Source organism: Lactuca virosa, chromosome 8 (genome assembly GCF_052849685.1).
Source record: "Lactuca virosa cultivar CGN04683 chromosome 8, Lactuca_virosa_CGN04683_v6, whole genome shotgun sequence".
In the NCBI taxonomy this organism is placed as follows: Eukaryota; Viridiplantae; Streptophyta; class Magnoliopsida; order Asterales; family Asteraceae; genus Lactuca; species Lactuca virosa.
In genome coordinates this window covers 40,754,338-40,770,722 of record NC_136433.1, presented here as the reverse complement: position 1 = coordinate 40,770,722, position 16,385 = coordinate 40,754,338, and the positions used below count along the sequence as shown (strand labels likewise).

The 16,385-nt window shown below is 35.8% G+C and overlaps 2 protein-coding genes across 2 annotated transcripts; one reads left to right on the top strand and one right to left on the bottom strand.

Annotated features, from left to right (window-relative positions):
- The first annotated feature begins 9,224 nt into the window (after positions 1-9,224).
- LOC145131165 (uncharacterized) lies at positions 9,225-12,283 on the top strand. The gene is made up of 11 exons (XM_079065893.1): positions 9,225-9,629; positions 9,829-9,886; positions 9,951-10,064; positions 10,179-10,316; positions 10,433-10,502; positions 10,587-10,642; positions 10,732-10,857; positions 10,920-11,059; positions 11,158-11,230; positions 11,309-11,383; positions 11,825-12,283. The coding sequence occupies exons 1-11, from the start codon at positions 9,445-9,447 to the stop codon at positions 12,143-12,145; spliced, it is 1,356 nt and encodes a 451-aa protein (XP_078922019.1). The 5' UTR covers positions 9,225-9,444; the 3' UTR covers positions 12,146-12,283.
- Positions 12,205-14,689, bottom strand: LOC145131164 (uncharacterized). The gene is made up of 4 exons (XM_079065892.1): positions 12,957-14,689; positions 12,708-12,860; positions 12,555-12,626; positions 12,205-12,467 (listed from the first exon to the last, which is right to left on the bottom strand). The coding sequence occupies exons 1-4, from the start codon at positions 14,676-14,678 to the stop codon at positions 12,348-12,350; spliced, it is 2,067 nt and encodes a 688-aa protein (XP_078922018.1). The 5' UTR covers positions 14,679-14,689; the 3' UTR covers positions 12,205-12,347.
- Between the last annotated feature and the right edge of the window lie 1,696 nt (positions 14,690-16,385).

The window sequence follows — 16,385 nt, the reverse complement described above, 5'->3', positions numbered from 1 at the left end:
ACAGTTTCATAAATTCCATTGCAAGGCATTGCTTCAAAATATAAAACACCATTTAGATAAGCATAAATCGAACCATTCTCATTATTAAACGAATATCTAAATCCTTGTCTAAATAAACCATGAAAAGAAATGATGTTTCTTGCCATATCTGGCGAGTAGCAACAATTATTTAAATCTAAATTTAATCCATTTCTAAGCACTAAAGAATACACTCCAATCTTGGTGACAGGCGACGTTCTTCTGTTTCCCATGATTAGATTTATTCTTCCAAGCTCCACATCCCCATTTCTTCCTAGTCCCTGCAAATCAGAACAAATGTGGTAACCACACCCTGTATCAAGAACCCAAGAAATAGCATGAGATGAATCATTAGATTTAATTGTGTAAATACCTGCGAAAGATGGCTTGATCTTCCCATCCTTGATGGCTTGCAGATATTTCGGGCAGCTTCTCTTCCAATGTCCTATTTTGTGGCAATGGTGGCACTCTCCCTCCTTTGGGTTTGGGTTGGGCTTAGCAGGATCAACCTTGGTCCCACTAGAAGAGGAACCATCTTGGGACTTTCCTTTGCGGTGGTTCTTTGAAAAAGTCTTCCTCTTCTTGCCCCTTCCCTGTCCAATAGCCAAAACAGGAGCAACGGGTGGATTGGGAGTTGGTGCAACAGACTTGTCCTTGAGGTTGCTCTCAGCAGTCCTCAGGAGCCCTTGGAGTTTGCTTAGGGTGACCTCTTCCTTGTTCATGTGGTAGGTCATCCTAAATTGGTTGTAGCATGAGGGCAAGGAGTGAAGAACAATGTCGATAGCCAAATCTTCCCCAAAGTTGACATTCAACTTGCGAAGACGATCAACATACATTTGCATCTTTTGCAAGTGCACAGTTAGAGACTCTCCACTTCCCATTTTAGCAGTGATCATATTCGTTATGATCTCATAGCGTTCTTGCCTCGCGCTTTGGTGATATCTCTCCATCAAGTCTAGATGCATCTCATAAGGATACATGTCCTCGTAGGATTTTTGGAATTCTGAGTTCATTGTGGCTATCATGATGCAATGGACATTCGTTGCATCACGCTCATGGTTCTCAAAGACAGCCATTTCTTCAGGACTAGCAGTTTCTGGATTGACCTTCTCGAGCTTCTCATCGAGAACATACTCTTTGTCCTCGTAACGCGCGATCGTGTGAATGTATCTTATCCATTCGCTAAAGTTCGTTCCATCGAAAGTCACTTTTTGACAAAGGCTCATTAGCGGGAATGAGCTAGCAGTAGCGTTGTTTGCGTTAGACATCTACAAATAGAAAGGAACAAAGTTTGATTAGAATTAAGCCCCTAATTAACACCCAAAAAGAAAATTAGGGCTAGGACCCAACAACATTATTTACACATTAGAAAAGGGATGCCGTAATCCAACATGCAAATAATTTGGAGGTAAGTGAATGACGATTCACTAATTCTTCACCATGAAAAACATAAGCTTTAAGTTTTAAATGTATTGAGAATTCCTAGATTTCATTGAGATTCATTGAACCTTTCAATGGCATGTTTAAATCTCGATATGCCCCTCTCGTTTGTGACTGGGATGCCGAGGATCACAAAGTGGGTGTGAATAACCATACAAATATACAAGGTGCCCCCACTGTTACAGTTACCTATTCAATGTGCTGGTTAACCACACACGCTCCATTGAACTATAACAAACAATGAGTCACCCTTTGCCACCTTTGCTTAGAGCCCAATTAATGTGCCGGTTAACCACACGCGCTCCATTAATGTCTTAGCAAGGGTACAAAGTGTAATTTCATGGGATTGCATCAATTCACTTTTCCTAAAGTAACTAAGATTGGGAATTTTATAAAACATGTTTAGTTACTTTATATAGATTCATTATACTTATTAATGAGAGGAGGTTTGCCCTATCCTACCCGTTCGGCTAACGACCCTCCACCAGTCAAGCAAGCGGTGGGTGTGAATGTACACCCATTAAGCGCCATTTTATAGGCAGCAACCTTATACCCACCTTATAGACTGGCTTCGTGAATGAGGCCTACTAACGGTAAGACTAGCATTTTAAATTATACATATATATATATGTATATATATATATTAAGCTTGTAATAATATAATAGTATAGGGTTGAATTTTAAACTTGTAAAATTCTAGGGATTTGAAATTTAAATTATTCAAATTAAACATTTAATCACAAAATATAAATTTCAAAACTTGAGGACAAGTTTTTTAACTTTTCAAAACATAAGGATCAAATAGCAAATAATATAAATCAACAAATTAGATTATCTCAATTTGATCTTACTTAACATTACTTGCATGACAATTTACCAATTCAATTCAAATAATCAACAATTATCATATAAGGAAATTATTATTCAACTAATTGGTAATTATCTTTTGTTAGGTCAAGAATATACTCATATATATGATTAAAATCGGATTTTAATGACCCAAAACAGTTAAGGCAAGTATCCTCAAGTAAAACAGCAAGAAATCCCGAAACTTCCTCCTTCTGACGCTCGAACTCGCCGAGTACCTCTATGCACTCGCCGAGTACCTCTATGTACTCGCCGAGTCCACAGTGGAACTCGCCGAGTACAGCAGTCAGAATCACAAAATCGAATTTTTCAAGCAACAAGCAATCAACCAATGCATCAATTCAATAGAAATCAATCAAAGCTCTGATACCACTGATGGGTTTGAGCCATAAGAACTTTCCTATGTGCACATGCAAACCCTAATTGCTTGGATCTAGGTTTCTCTAATTGAACATGCATTGAATCCAAGACTTGCAATACTAGATCTAATGTAATATATTGAATCTAATCATATGAAATCAGATATGAAAGAATACCTTGAATTACTTGCTTGATACTTCTTCTTCTTGGAGCTTAGAGTCACAATTGTCACTCCTCTAATGGCTTACAAACACCAACTAGCAAGAAGATGATCTTGAGAGAGAGGGAGGAGAGATAGAAATCGGCCCTAGGGTTCCTTGGCTTGCAAGAGTGTCGATTTCTCCATCCCAAGGGTCCTATTTATACTATGAGCTATTAGGGTTTCTCCTTTAACCCTAATTGAATGACTTAGGCCCTAAGCAATCCAAGATCCTTCTAGATACAAGGCTTGGACGAAATTAAGGTTCCCAAGCCCCTAAATTTCGTTCACCCTAATATCCATAAGGATACATAGCCCAAAATACAACTATCACACATTTGACAGTTTATGCCCCTTTATTCAATTAACCTCTTTAAGTCACCAAATTAATTCTCAATTAATATATGACTTATATTAATCAAATAATATTATTATTTCCTCAATATATTATTCTCATAATATATTAATAATATTTCTTCTCTCTTAACAAATCATCCTGTCAAGTTGCTATGGTGAAGGCAACCCAAAAGGACCATGCATAACCGGGTCAAGTACTTACCAAATATAGTTACAGCCTTAGACACTAATCCAACAGATGGGTCATGGTTGTGATAACAATCATATATATATATATATATATATATATATATATATATATATATATATATATATATACACACGGTTGGCAACTGAAAGACAAAATTGCAAAAATGGTCCATGTGTTTGGCAAAATTATGCGACTTTGGTCCAAAACGATACTTTGATGCACCACTGGTCCAAAATTGGATTTTTTTCATTGTTTTTGGTCCCTCCCACTAACTTCCGTCCATATGCTTCGTTACCTTCAATATAGACGGGGGTATTTTCGTCTTTCCACTTACAGGGACCTTTTTTGCAACCTTATTCAAAATAAAAGCAGAGCTACATCACTCTTCCATCTTCAACTTCACGAGCTTCATACTCTTCCTACTTTGTGTTCACAATTTCTTAGAGATCAAAAATTAAAATGGTGATGTGTTTCTGTGGTAGGGACGCGGTGGTTCGCACCTCCTGGACATCAGCAAACCCTGGTCGGAGGTTTCTTTCCTGCCCTCAAAAGGTAAGTGTTCGATTTTGCTATTTTACCCTCATTTTGGAAAATCACCCTCATGTTTAGGGTTTATTTTTTTACGTGAAGGGTTCCAAATGCAGATTCTTAGGATGGATTGATCCTCCAATGTGTGCAATATCTATGTTGATAATACCCGGATTATTGAGGAATATCAACAATGCAAACTATCAAGTGGCAAGATTGAAGATGTGTTTGTTTGCAAGTTGGTTACTATTTGTGGTGGTTTGGGTGCTTTTCATTTAGTAATAAGGAATTAGGGACCCCTGTAGTTGCATGTAATTTTGGGTGTTTTTTGTCTTATGAAATTGTAACAAGGGAATGTGGTAGTTTTTGGTATTTGATAATGTAATATCAATTTAGGGTTATTTTGGACAACTTCAGAAATTTGTACCCTTTTCAAGGATGTAATGACAATGTATTGCAGTTATCACTTATTCTTTGTTGTTTCAGAAAAAAGTTGTTATAACCATAAATGTGTTCCATAAACATGACAACAAAGTTGGTATAAACCATAAACATCATTCTTCAACAATGACAAAAGGTTGACATTAGTTTCATGACCAAAAGGGCTAAAAGACCAAAATAAAACCATTACAACAAACTACTTTTAAACCATTACATCCAAATGCACAAAAGTGGTGCTAAACCAAAAGATAAGTTTTTAAACAAAATACACTAATTCCTGCATTGAATGCTACCTCCATTCCCTCCTTGACTGCATCATGCATTCCCTCCTTGACTGCTTCCTGCATTTCCTCCTTCATTGCTTCCTGCATTCCCACCTTGACCCTTGCATGTCCTTGAGTTATGACCCCTATTGTTGCATTTCCCACACCTGACACTAACAAACTTTCTGGTAAGTTTTTCAGGTTCACCTGCACCATGATTTTGCATCTGTTTATCATATTTTTCATCTGCACTTCTCTTTCTCTTGATCTTAGGTCTCCCAGGTTGATTGTGATGTGGTGGTGGTGTTAATTGAAATGGACAGGTACTTTTTGGACACATGGCTCTACCCTTTATAGGGTCCACAGTGTAAGAGTAAGCTTCATTCCATGTTTGAAGCCAATACACTTTGTTGACATAAGTGTAAAGCTCCCCAACTTTGTATCCACTATCAGCCATTTCATGTATTGTAGCTATGGCATGTCTGCATGGAATCTCATTCAATTCCCACCTTCTACATGTACATGACATATTTGTCATGTCAACCACATGCTGGTCATGCCAAGGACCATAAACTTCATACTTTGCAGTCCCATTCCATATAGCTCTATATTGGACTGAAGCTTCCCTATTTCTCTCAAGTAACTTTGATGCTGTTGGAGTGAGTGGACCTGGAGCTTTGGACATCACTTTCTTCACATTGCATATCCTCTTCATAAGGTACTGCCTGATGTACTCAAGACAACTTATGATGGGCTTATTCCTACCATGAATAAGCTTACTGTTGAAAACCTCACACAAATTGTTGAGCAATATATCTGATCCTGCTCTGCCTGTATTAAATAAGAAAATTATATGAACTAAATCATATACAATGAGCACTAGTAAAGCTTCACCTAAGGTAGGGAATATAACCTGAAAAGTGCAAGCCCTAAGTTTTCTATTTTGAACACAAGTATGTTTGTCCAGTAAAGTTTTCACATACCAATAATCACTATCTTTTGACCTTGAAGTCTGCATTGACCAAGAACAATTTAATTTATTGCCCTTACCTACCCCACTTGCATTTACATTAGGTACATTACCTTTACACACAACCCTAAGCCTTGTTTTGTCGTTTTTCTTGAAGCCAAGATTCCTTCTAGTCTCAATGGCAAGTTTGTTGACTTTGTCCTTAATTTCCTTTTTACTTTTATACTTTTGACCCACTTGAAAAGTAACTGCATGGACTTCACCAAGAGAGCACTTCTTCTCCTTCACCATCTGTTTTAATATTGCTTTCCTTCTTTCATCATCAGTATCTTCACCTAATGAGTCCCATTCATCATTATCAATTACTTCAACATCTTCAACATCTTCTGTATCAACAACTTCATTTTCAGTCTCAACACCCTTTCCTTTGTCAACATATTCAACATCTAGATCAACATTCATATAGAAATCACTCATGTCCACCTCAATATCACTTACATAGTTTTCTTCATCTTCAAGAAAGTCACTGTCTTCCTCACTCCCTTCACTACCCCCTTCACTACCCCCTTCACCACCTCCTTCACCAAGTCCTTCACAAACTCCCTCACTTTCAAATTGAACTTCACCTAGTCATGTGCCAAGTTCTGCACCAACTCCCATACTCTGATCATTACCATCATTAAAAGTATATTGATCAAAGAAAGGATCAAAGTCTTCAAATTGAAATGGTTGGTCATCAAAGGTATCAAACTCTCTTGTATTTACTTCTTGGTCACCAAGATTTGCACCTTGATCATGAACTTCTGTATCTTGATCACCAACAGGTGCACCTTGATCACTAATATTTGCACCTTCATTACCAATTTCAACATGTACATCTTGATCACCAACAGTTGCAGTGTGTTCCAAGTTGAAACACAATTTCTTACTACATGATTGACTCCCTTCAACTAACCTCAATCTCCTATTTGAATTGTATTCGGGTGTCTCATATCTTACCAAACACAATTCAAGATTTGGGACATCTTTCTGGTTTTGGTTTACTGGATGCAAATCAACCACTGCTGAATTTGATTTTGGTATGGGCACATCATCTGCTATTTCCTTAATTATGACCCTAGGTTTAACTCTTGGAGACATAAAGCATGTAAGTAACTTAGTTTCATTATGTTCAGTGTATACCTTGATGATCTTATGATGTTCAATGTACTGTGCAAGACTAAGTACATCAACATCATTCCCTAGAGCTCTAAGACCAAACTCCAAATCTCCATTTGGCAATTGATAGTGGTAGTAAATGACTGGTGGTACCTCATAACCAAGCTTCAGCATCACCTCTTCCAACTCATGCACAAAGAACTCATCCATGTCTACCAAGTCAACGTGGTCTAATTTTCCTTCAATGTAGCTTATCCCTGGGAATTTTGTGAACCTCCCTCCATGATGGAGCTCAATAGTGAACATCGTGGGATATCCTTCTGTAAAAATCATGAACCAAACCAAAAAAACATTACTTTATATGGATTGTAAAAGATTTTTTTTTGTTTCAAAGAAATATGTAAGAAACAGAGTACGTTACCGTAAATTCGGATTGCATCAAAACACTGATTTCTTGGCCTGATTTCCCACATTTGGAGCATACTCGTGGATTCAAACTTACGATTGCGGTTGATGATTAAATGTAGGATTTCAATGAACGATTAGGGTTTTCGATCAACAAAGTGGGTTTAGTGGGTAGAGTGAAGGGTCATTAACTGTGTATATCATTCAATATGGCGGTAATCGATGATATAGAGGTGGAAAGACAAAAATACCCCCGTCTATATTGCAGGTAACGGAGCATATGGACGGAAGTTAGTGGGAGGGACCAAAAACAATGGAAAAATCCAATTTTGGACCAGTGGTGCATCAAAGTATCGTTTTGGACCAAAGTCGCATAATTTTGCCAAGCACAGGGACCATTTTTGCAATTTTGTCCAACTGAAAACTTACCAATAAATATAGTCTCATAGTGTTTTAGGTGACATTTTCAGATTTTGTGTTTACCGTACAAAAAGTTTTCAATTTTTACTATTGGTCCAAAACAAAATACTTTTTTATGGATTTTGTGGTGTCAAAACCTAAAATGTATTTGTTTTTTCCTTTTGTATTTTTTTTAATGTTTTAACTAATTAAAAAAAAAAGCTCACCCATCTCAAGTCTCAACCAACAATACGTCACACTCTCACAAACACATCTAAACTTTACACTCTTCACATCCACTTTTACAACCAAAACAAAATGTTTACATTATTACTCGTAACACTCACGAATGAAGGTTATATGTTTTTTAGTCTTATGATTAGTTAAATGCAATTACTAATATTTAATTATAGCGATTTAATTGAGATTTTGGATCTATATTAACATACGGTATCTTAAGCAGAGTGGAGTGTAATGCACGACTTGGAAGTGACCTTTATATTTTCTTTTGTTCATAGACAATGGTCCCACTTACAAATGAAAAGTGGGGTTTGATGCACTTATGTTGGATATCGTTTTTTTTTTTTGTGAGAATAATAAAGTTCAAATGTTAAACATGGAGGAAAATTATGTTAATCCAAGATATCAATGACAACATGACAATATCCAAAATCGATGTTATTAAGAGATTTTTCTTTTTGTTTTAACGCAATGTTGGATATGCAAATTCAAGAGTTCGGTGATCGTTTTAGTAAAGTAAGATCCAAATTGCTTATTTGTGTGACGCGATTGAATCTACATGATTCATTTTGGGACTTTGATTGATTCATTTTGTAACTTTGACCTATCATAGTTACAAAAGGTTATTGATGTTGTCCAAATGATTTTAGTTATTTAGATATGATGAATATTCTCCATTAACTTTCTATCAACCCCACTCATATGCAACAAAATGAAAGATTTGCTAACTTGACGAGTATATATCACCTTTGTTGGAAACGAAAATTCATTAGTTTTTTCCTTTGATCTATCGATTAGTGAAGTTGACATTGGTCTTGCCGATGGCAACCGTAACCGTGGAAAGATGTTTTTCTACGATGAAAATTGCGAAGTTGGATTTGCACAATCGAATTTCAGATAATTTATTAAATAATAAAAAAATGAACATTTTAGGAATCGTTTTCAAATTACGGCACCTTGTAGAAAACAATTGTAGATCGACATTTAGTTCAAGGTTTTAATGTTATTCTATTTTTTTTATTACTTTTAACTTTTTTTTATTTTAATTGTATTTATTATATGGTGGACCTCGGTTGACTTTCGGTCTGGACTCTCCACCGAACATAAAGGTATTAGAAAGAGATGAAGATTTCTCAATAGAGCATTGATGTATGTTAAGTTTAAAGTATATTGCTATTTTTTGGTACTTTTAAACCTTACTTTTTTTAAAAGTAGGCAGAAAATTTCTTGAATTATTTTCAGATTTTCATTAACAACTTTGTGGTACGTCAATGACAAATATGTTATCGTTGTTTAAAATTGACGATTATCTCAACTAAGGCCTATGGTTAATGCATTCTTATAGCGAAAATAGGAAGACACATTCCAAATAATTCGATTTTGCGTCATAGTCGTTTTCCAAAGAAAAACACACCTAGCGGACTCTCTTGGAAGGAAAACTAACCCGACAAAATTCGCCATGTCTTTCTCTTTATAGATCCATCTCTTTCTCTTTACATTTGAAACCGAATTCAACTCTCATACATACTTCAATTGATCACGAAGTTGAAAACCTTGCTGTATTGGTAAACCTCAATTGATGGGGAGAAACAGAAACTGTTGAATTTTGATGATTCAGATGGCGCTTTTTCCTATTCGTCATCGTCGTCTCCGTTTCACGATTTTACCCTTCTGTTTGATATTGTTCTATGCTTGTTTCTCGATCGTTGATTGTAGAAGGAACGTTAATTATGTCTCGCATCAACAACGACAGCCTTCAATCACGCCTATCACTCGTGATCTTTATCACACTAGGTAAAACTCAGCACCTCTTCACAGCGTCTTATATATTTATTCTAACATTTATCCAAAAACCGAAAAACGTACGTATTCATTTCATTTGGCTTTGAATCTAGGGCAATTGTTTCTCGATCGTTGATTGTATGACACATGATAGACATTGTTTGAAGTATCAATTTAGATAACACTTGCTTATCGTTGCTCCTTTTTTCAGTGCCACATTAATGGAAGAGATAAAAAAACTGGTTCATCGTCACCAAGATAGATTCCATGTGAGTTTTGATCTTCATCATCTTCCCTTTTTCTAGCATTTACACTTGTTTGACTTTCCAACAGATGGAGACACTTACAAGTTCAAACAGGGGCTACCAGGCTGATCTCAATGTAGTTACATTTTGCCAGAAGATACATGAGATTGAAGAAGACAAGTCAAAGTTCAGAATCCTTCTTGTAAGTTCATTCACAAAATCACATCACATGTAAGGAAATATAGACAATATGTTATGTTGTCTGAGGTTATGATTGGTAGCTGATCTTTTTGACAGATGATTACTTGTCTTCCAGAGTTTTGGGCAGCATGCACGAGAGCTTATTACATCTGAACTTGCACTCAAGATCCTCTACATCTTGAGTGAAGACCAAACTTTACCTAAAAGGAATCCACTCTTGCTCAACAGAACCCTCCAGAATACTATTATAAAGGTTAATTTCCTTCTCTTTTTCTAATATATTTTTTCACGAACACAAAACATTCACAGATTTCATGATATATTATATTATATTATATTATATTATGTTAATCTCTATGTATCTCTCAGGTGGTGCCAATTGAAAACTTGAATGGACGCAAAAAGGTTGAAGCTGGAGAGCTTTGTGAACGCAGAAATGGTCTTTCTCTTCCAGTTTAGTGTTTTATATTAATATATGTTGTAATTTTTTTATTATTATTGATTTTAAACTTTTACTTTTCAGGGAGAGGAGTTGATCTCAATAGAAATTGGAGTGTAGATTGGGGAAAAAAAGAAAAGGTCTGATTATGAATATGATTATATGATATGAAACAACGTACCTTAATTAGTTAAACAAATGATAACCTTAAAAGTTAAAAATATTTCAGGATTTTGATCCTAATGAAGAGAATCCAGGGAGTGGTCCTTTTAGTGAGCCTGAAGCTCAAATGATGAGGAAGCTTTCAAGATCATTTCATCCACATATGTGGGTCAACGTGCATTCTGGAATGGAGGTCAATCAAAATCTTTGACTTTTGGTCTTTTTTTATGATTAATTTTAATTTTTTTTTTCTAGGCTCTGTTTATGCCTTATGATCATAAAAACACTACACCTCCTGGTGAGCAATCCGAGAAAATGAAGTTGATGCTTGAAACATTGAATCACCTTCACTGTGAAGATCGTTGTGTGGTTGGATCAGGGGGAGGATCTGTTGGGTTAGTTTAGTATTCCTTTTTTCCTTTTCTTATTCTTTCAAAATATGAAAACACAATGTTTTTTTTTTTTAATAATAATACATACATGTGTTTGATAGGTATCTAGCACATGGCACAACAACAGATTACATGTTTGAAGTTGCAAACATCCCCATGGCTTTCACATTCGAGGTTTATGATTTATAAACTCCACAACACTATTTTTTATGGTTATTTTGTGACATATATATATCGTTTAATTAATGCCAGATATATGGAGATGAAAAAGCATCCTATAAAGACTGCTTCAAAATGTTCAATCCTGTTGACCAACCTACCTTCAATGTACAAAATTTTGATTTCATAATTAACAACGTGGCTCCGGTTATAAGTTACAAATATGGTCCCTGTACCTTTACTCAAAATAGCAAGTTCAGTCCATTTTTTGAAATCATTCCTAAGTTTGGTTTTTTTTTTTTTTTTTTTTCCGTACTGGTTCCATTATCTGTGTAATTTGATATTATTATTAGATATGTAGGACCCACAACCCACATCCCCTTTCAAGAAGTCTTACATATTTAATAATAATATCAAATTACACAAATAATTGAAAAAGTTAAAAAATAACATAAAGGTAAAAAGGTCATTTTACATGGGACCAATGGCATAACAAAAACCAAATCTGTAGGCGACTTTGGGAAGATTTAAAAAAATTGGACTGAACAGGGACCAAATTTGTAATTTACTTAATAATTGGTGTTTGTTATAACATTAAAAAAATTGCAGAGAGTTGTGAACGAGTGGTCTGCTGCATTTTTCAGTATGTTTGAAATGGGAGCACATGAGATGAAGATGAAGTTTGTGGAAGATAGGGCTCCTTTTAACGTGGATAATTTGATCTCTATTGATGATTATTTGAAAGGGTATTTAATAGAAAGGAAAAACAGATATGCAGAAAAAACAGAGTTGCTTGAGATTGGTTTGCAGGAGATGAGAACATATTTCAGACTGTTCTTGCTATCTTCAATTTTGTTGATGTTTATGTTCTGTTCCAGGATCCCAAAGAGTAGTAGCAGTAGATCCAATATGCCTCCCGTTACTCCATGAAATCAATAATACAACAAGAAAGTTGTGTAATAATGATTTTTCAAGTCACTTCAAATATGTGTATCAAAAAATGGTTGTTTTGTTGCATGTTGATGTTACAATATCAAGTTATGTGCAAGTATGCTACAAACGTAACAAGCTTTTTATCTGTATGCTCATTTGTTGAGACAGAAAGTAGGACCCACAAAGTGGTGACCCCTGGCTAAAGGGTTTGTGATTTCAATCGTTGTCTCATATACTTCAATGCAGACCGTAACTTAGCCCTAGCTTTCCGGTCAGGAGTGCATCCAGACATTATCATTTCTTCATAAACTCCAGGGACCTGAAACGTAACATCTTGTATTTTAAAGGGGCTATTTTTCAACTTTAATCAAATTTCACTTTTTTAACACTACCAATCCGATAATACCTCATCAAATTTCTCCACGCGAATTAAAGCTTTCATAAGAGTAGTATATGTCACCACATCCGGCTTCAAGTCCTGTTATTGAAAATATATCAAATTTATATTGAAGTGCTGAACTCATTAAGCTTGTTTAGTTAAAAAGAAACATCCCCTTACATTTTCCTTCATTGATCTCAAAATTGCAAAGGCTTCAACATCTCTTCTATCTTCACAAAACGCATTTATTAATGCATTAAGAGCTAAATTACTAGGCTTTAAACCATCGCTTCTCATCATCCTAAATGCATTCAGTGCATCATCAGATAAACCCTGCTCAAGAAAACAAACTTTAATTATGATTCATGAAGATGTGATTGTGAATTGTGACAATGATCAAGAAACTAAATGATGAAAATACGAAAATACCCTTTGAGCATATGCATTAATCAAGGCGTTATAAATTGTTGAAGTTGGCTTCAAGCCAGAAGCTTTCATATCCTCCAAGCATTCAGTGGCATCCATGAACCTTCCGGATTGTCCATATATGTCAACTAGTGTAGTATAAGTTATGACATTAGGCTGCAAGTTTTGAGTTTTCATCTTTCTCAACAAGCTACGTACTCCCTCCCACCTTTCCTGTTCACCAAATGAGTTGATCATGATGTTATATGTTGCAATACAAGGCAAACACCCTCTTTGCTGCATTTCATCAAACAGTTCCTCTGCTTTATTATGGTCTCCAGATTTACAATGACAATCAATAAGTGTGTTCCAGGTAACATTATCAGGCTCAATCACTTCATTTCTCATTCTTTCCAATATACCCAATGCATGATCAAGACAATTGTACTTACCAAATGTATCAATCATAACATTGTAGAATTGTCTATCTGGTTTCACACCACACTTCTGCATCTCCTTTAGAACTTGAAACAATCTTTGCCACTCACCTCTGTCACGATAACTCACTATAATTCTACTGAAAACATATGAATTTGGCTTTACGTTGTTTGCTTCCATCTCTTTCAACACGATTCTTGCACTCTCCCACCTGCCTGCGTTTCCATAAGCATCAATCAAAAGGCTGTACGTATGTTCATCTGGAGAAACACCATTTTTCTCCATTTCATTCACTATCCACTCTGCATCCCTCAGATCACCGTTTTTCACATATGCTTTTAGCACAGCATTGTAAGCTCTGGTTCTAGGTCTCAATCCGCCTTCTTTGATCTCTTCAAAAACAGCTTCGGCCTCTTCAGCTCTCCCCAAACTGCCCAGCTCTGAGATAATGGAAACCACGGTGGAGGTTTTGGGAGTCAGTCCATACCCTTGAATCATACCTAGAAACTGCATAGCTCTGTCAACGTCGCCTGACTTCGTGAATCCTAAAACTATGTCATTCAATAACTGCACATCTAGCTCGATTGCATCTGATATCATTTCTTCGTATAACTTCTCCAATAAATTCGAGTCGATTTGGTTGTTACGAACCAGTGATTGAATGATTAAACTGTAGTTCACAAAATCCGACTGGTAACCCTCCCCGCGCATTTTGTTCATCAGGATAACGGCTTTCTCCAAGTCATCGTTTCGCGCGCAAGCACCTATGAGAACGTTGTAAGTTAATGGAGTTAGGGTTTGTTTCTGTGAGAGCAAAAAAGCTTCGTATAACATCTCGGAGTGTCCGAGCGAGTGGATTAAGATCGAGTACAGTAATTCATACGAGAAGCAGAGATTGTGCTTGTGGAGCCAATCAACGAGCGCGTAGGTTGTTGAAATCGAGGTTGATAAAGAAGGAGAAGATGCTAGGGATTTGAGAAGGTAATGCCATAGTGAAGCTGGGACTAATCGATATGACTCGGCGAGTTGTGAGTCGGTTGGGTCCGAGTATGCTGAATCGTTATCATCGGAGCTATAATTCGAGAGGAATTGGAGCAAAGGGGTGAAGTCGTACCGGCGGTGGGAGTAGGGTGAAACGCCGTCCTCTTCTGTAACTACATCGTCTTCCGATAAGGAGAGTGAGGTGACGGATGAACGGAGAGGAGAGTGCTTATAAGAGGAGGTGGAGAGTGATGGTCGAGAGAAATTGAGGCCGTGGAGGAAGCGAGCGGTGGTGGCGGACGGTGGAGGGAGAAGCAGAGCATTCATTATTTGCACTTTCTTCTGCAAAACCCGTGGCTGGGGCATGGTGACAGTTTATCCGTTGGATAAATTATACATTCAGTCCCTGAACTATTAGTTAATATCAAAGTTTCCCTTAAACTATTCCAGTTTTTATCGTTGTTGCACGTCTAAAAAAACCTAAAAACTAAAATTGCATGTTGGTTTATTACTATGACGTATTTGATAAAATTGTTGATTCATTTGATTTTTGTCGAATTTTCTCAAGTATCTTATGCAATTTAGTAATAATTTTGCAGTACTCCAATAAGAAATTTTAATTGATTATATAAAAATATAACAATCAAGGAACCTCCTAGATACCATTTTTAACCACAAGTTATCAAAATGACAAATCAACCAAAACTTTTGCGGCCAAGGTTAAATGCAAAAATTAGCAATGGACTTCTATTTTTTTTTACATATTATAATATTATACTTTTATTTCTTTCCATTACAATGTTATTTACCTAGTTATGACAATAATATTTAAATACAAATCAATTTTCTCAGCTTATACTTGGGTAAATTTTGCTCGATAATTTTGTGTCAGTTAACTATTTGGTGTAATTGGAATTTATATGAGTGCCATAAGACTTAGACATAATATTATAGAAGTAAGTTTTATTTGGAGTACACTTTTGTATGTGGCTAGTTTGATTGCGAACAACCAAACACGACAAATAACTTAGGTCAAAGGATTGTCCCTCTTGTAGGGTCAATGGGCATTACATGTACAATGGAGAAACATGTTAAGTAGCATATCATTATACAAGAATGGAATTTGGATAAAGAAAGAGTTATCTTAGTCAATTATCCAAGCACTTTCAATAACCTTCTAATTTCATAAGAAAACCACTAGAAGAAAAAATAATCCAATGTTAAGGTTGGCGATTGTAATTATGGACAAGAACATACCCTAATGTTACTTTAATAGATACATCGATGGCAAATTATACTAAGCAAATAACACATGTCCTTAATTTATGGTAATAATAAACTAAACACGGAAAATATGTAAAGGATCTCTACATTTGGATTGACATCAAAACAATCAACCATATATACAAACTCGCAACAAAATGGTTAAATGTTGTTTATACAATAATACTAATCACAAAAACTGCAAATACAAATACAAAACCATTTTATCCCAAATCCATGTGAAATCCCAAAAAATATGATAAAATGGTGTTGTTTATACAATAATACTAATCCCAAAAACTGCAAATACAAATACAAAACCATTTTATCGCAAATCCATGTGAAATCCCAAAAAATATGATAAAATGGTAATTCTTAATATTTCAGCCCATTATAATATTGTATGGTATGATGGTAAATATCATGCAACGCCTAAAATGCCAAAAATCATTTGGCCACACTCATCGCATACCGTGCATCCAAATGTTTATAGCCAATTTAATTAGAAACAACTAGCGTGGGTTGAAGCTGTGGTCAACCAAAAGAAGTGAAGTGAATATGTGACCGATTAGGAAATATATGCACCATATATAAAGGGGGTGTTTAATTTTCCGTTAAGTTTTTGGAATGGATTTTTTCATTGGTTTTCTCCTATCACACAACAATGCTTTCTACATTATTCATTAGAAAGGATTGTATGATCCTTTTGCGTACACACTTTGTAATTTAAGATCATCAAAGTATCTTATCCACCAACCAGACATAGTGGTG

Bases quoted from the DNA above. Each gene is read 5' to 3' on its own strand.
- LOC145131165 (XM_079065893.1), top strand. From the start codon at position 9,445: ATGATTCAGATGGCGCTTTTTCCTATTCGTCATCGTCGTCTCCGTTTC. The intron at 9,887-9,950 runs GTGAGTTTTGAT...ACTTTCCAACAG, and splicing joins GTCACCAAGATAGATTCCAT to ATGGAGACACTTACAAGTTC. The intron at 11,384-11,824 runs GTACAAAATTTT...AAAAAATTGCAG, and splicing joins TTGACCAACCTACCTTCAAT to AGAGTTGTGAACGAGTGGTC.
- LOC145131164 (XM_079065892.1), bottom strand. From the start codon at position 14,678: ATGAATGCTCTGCTTCTCCCTCCACCGTCCGCCACCACCGCTCGCTTC. The intron at 12,627-12,707 runs GTAAGGGGATGT...TTTCAATAACAG, and splicing joins TGAGATCAATGAAGGAAAAT to GACTTGAAGCCGGATGTGGT. The intron at 12,468-12,554 runs GTATTATCGGAT...GTTACGTTTCAG, and splicing joins GCGTGGAGAAATTTGATGAG to GTCCCTGGAGTTTATGAAGA.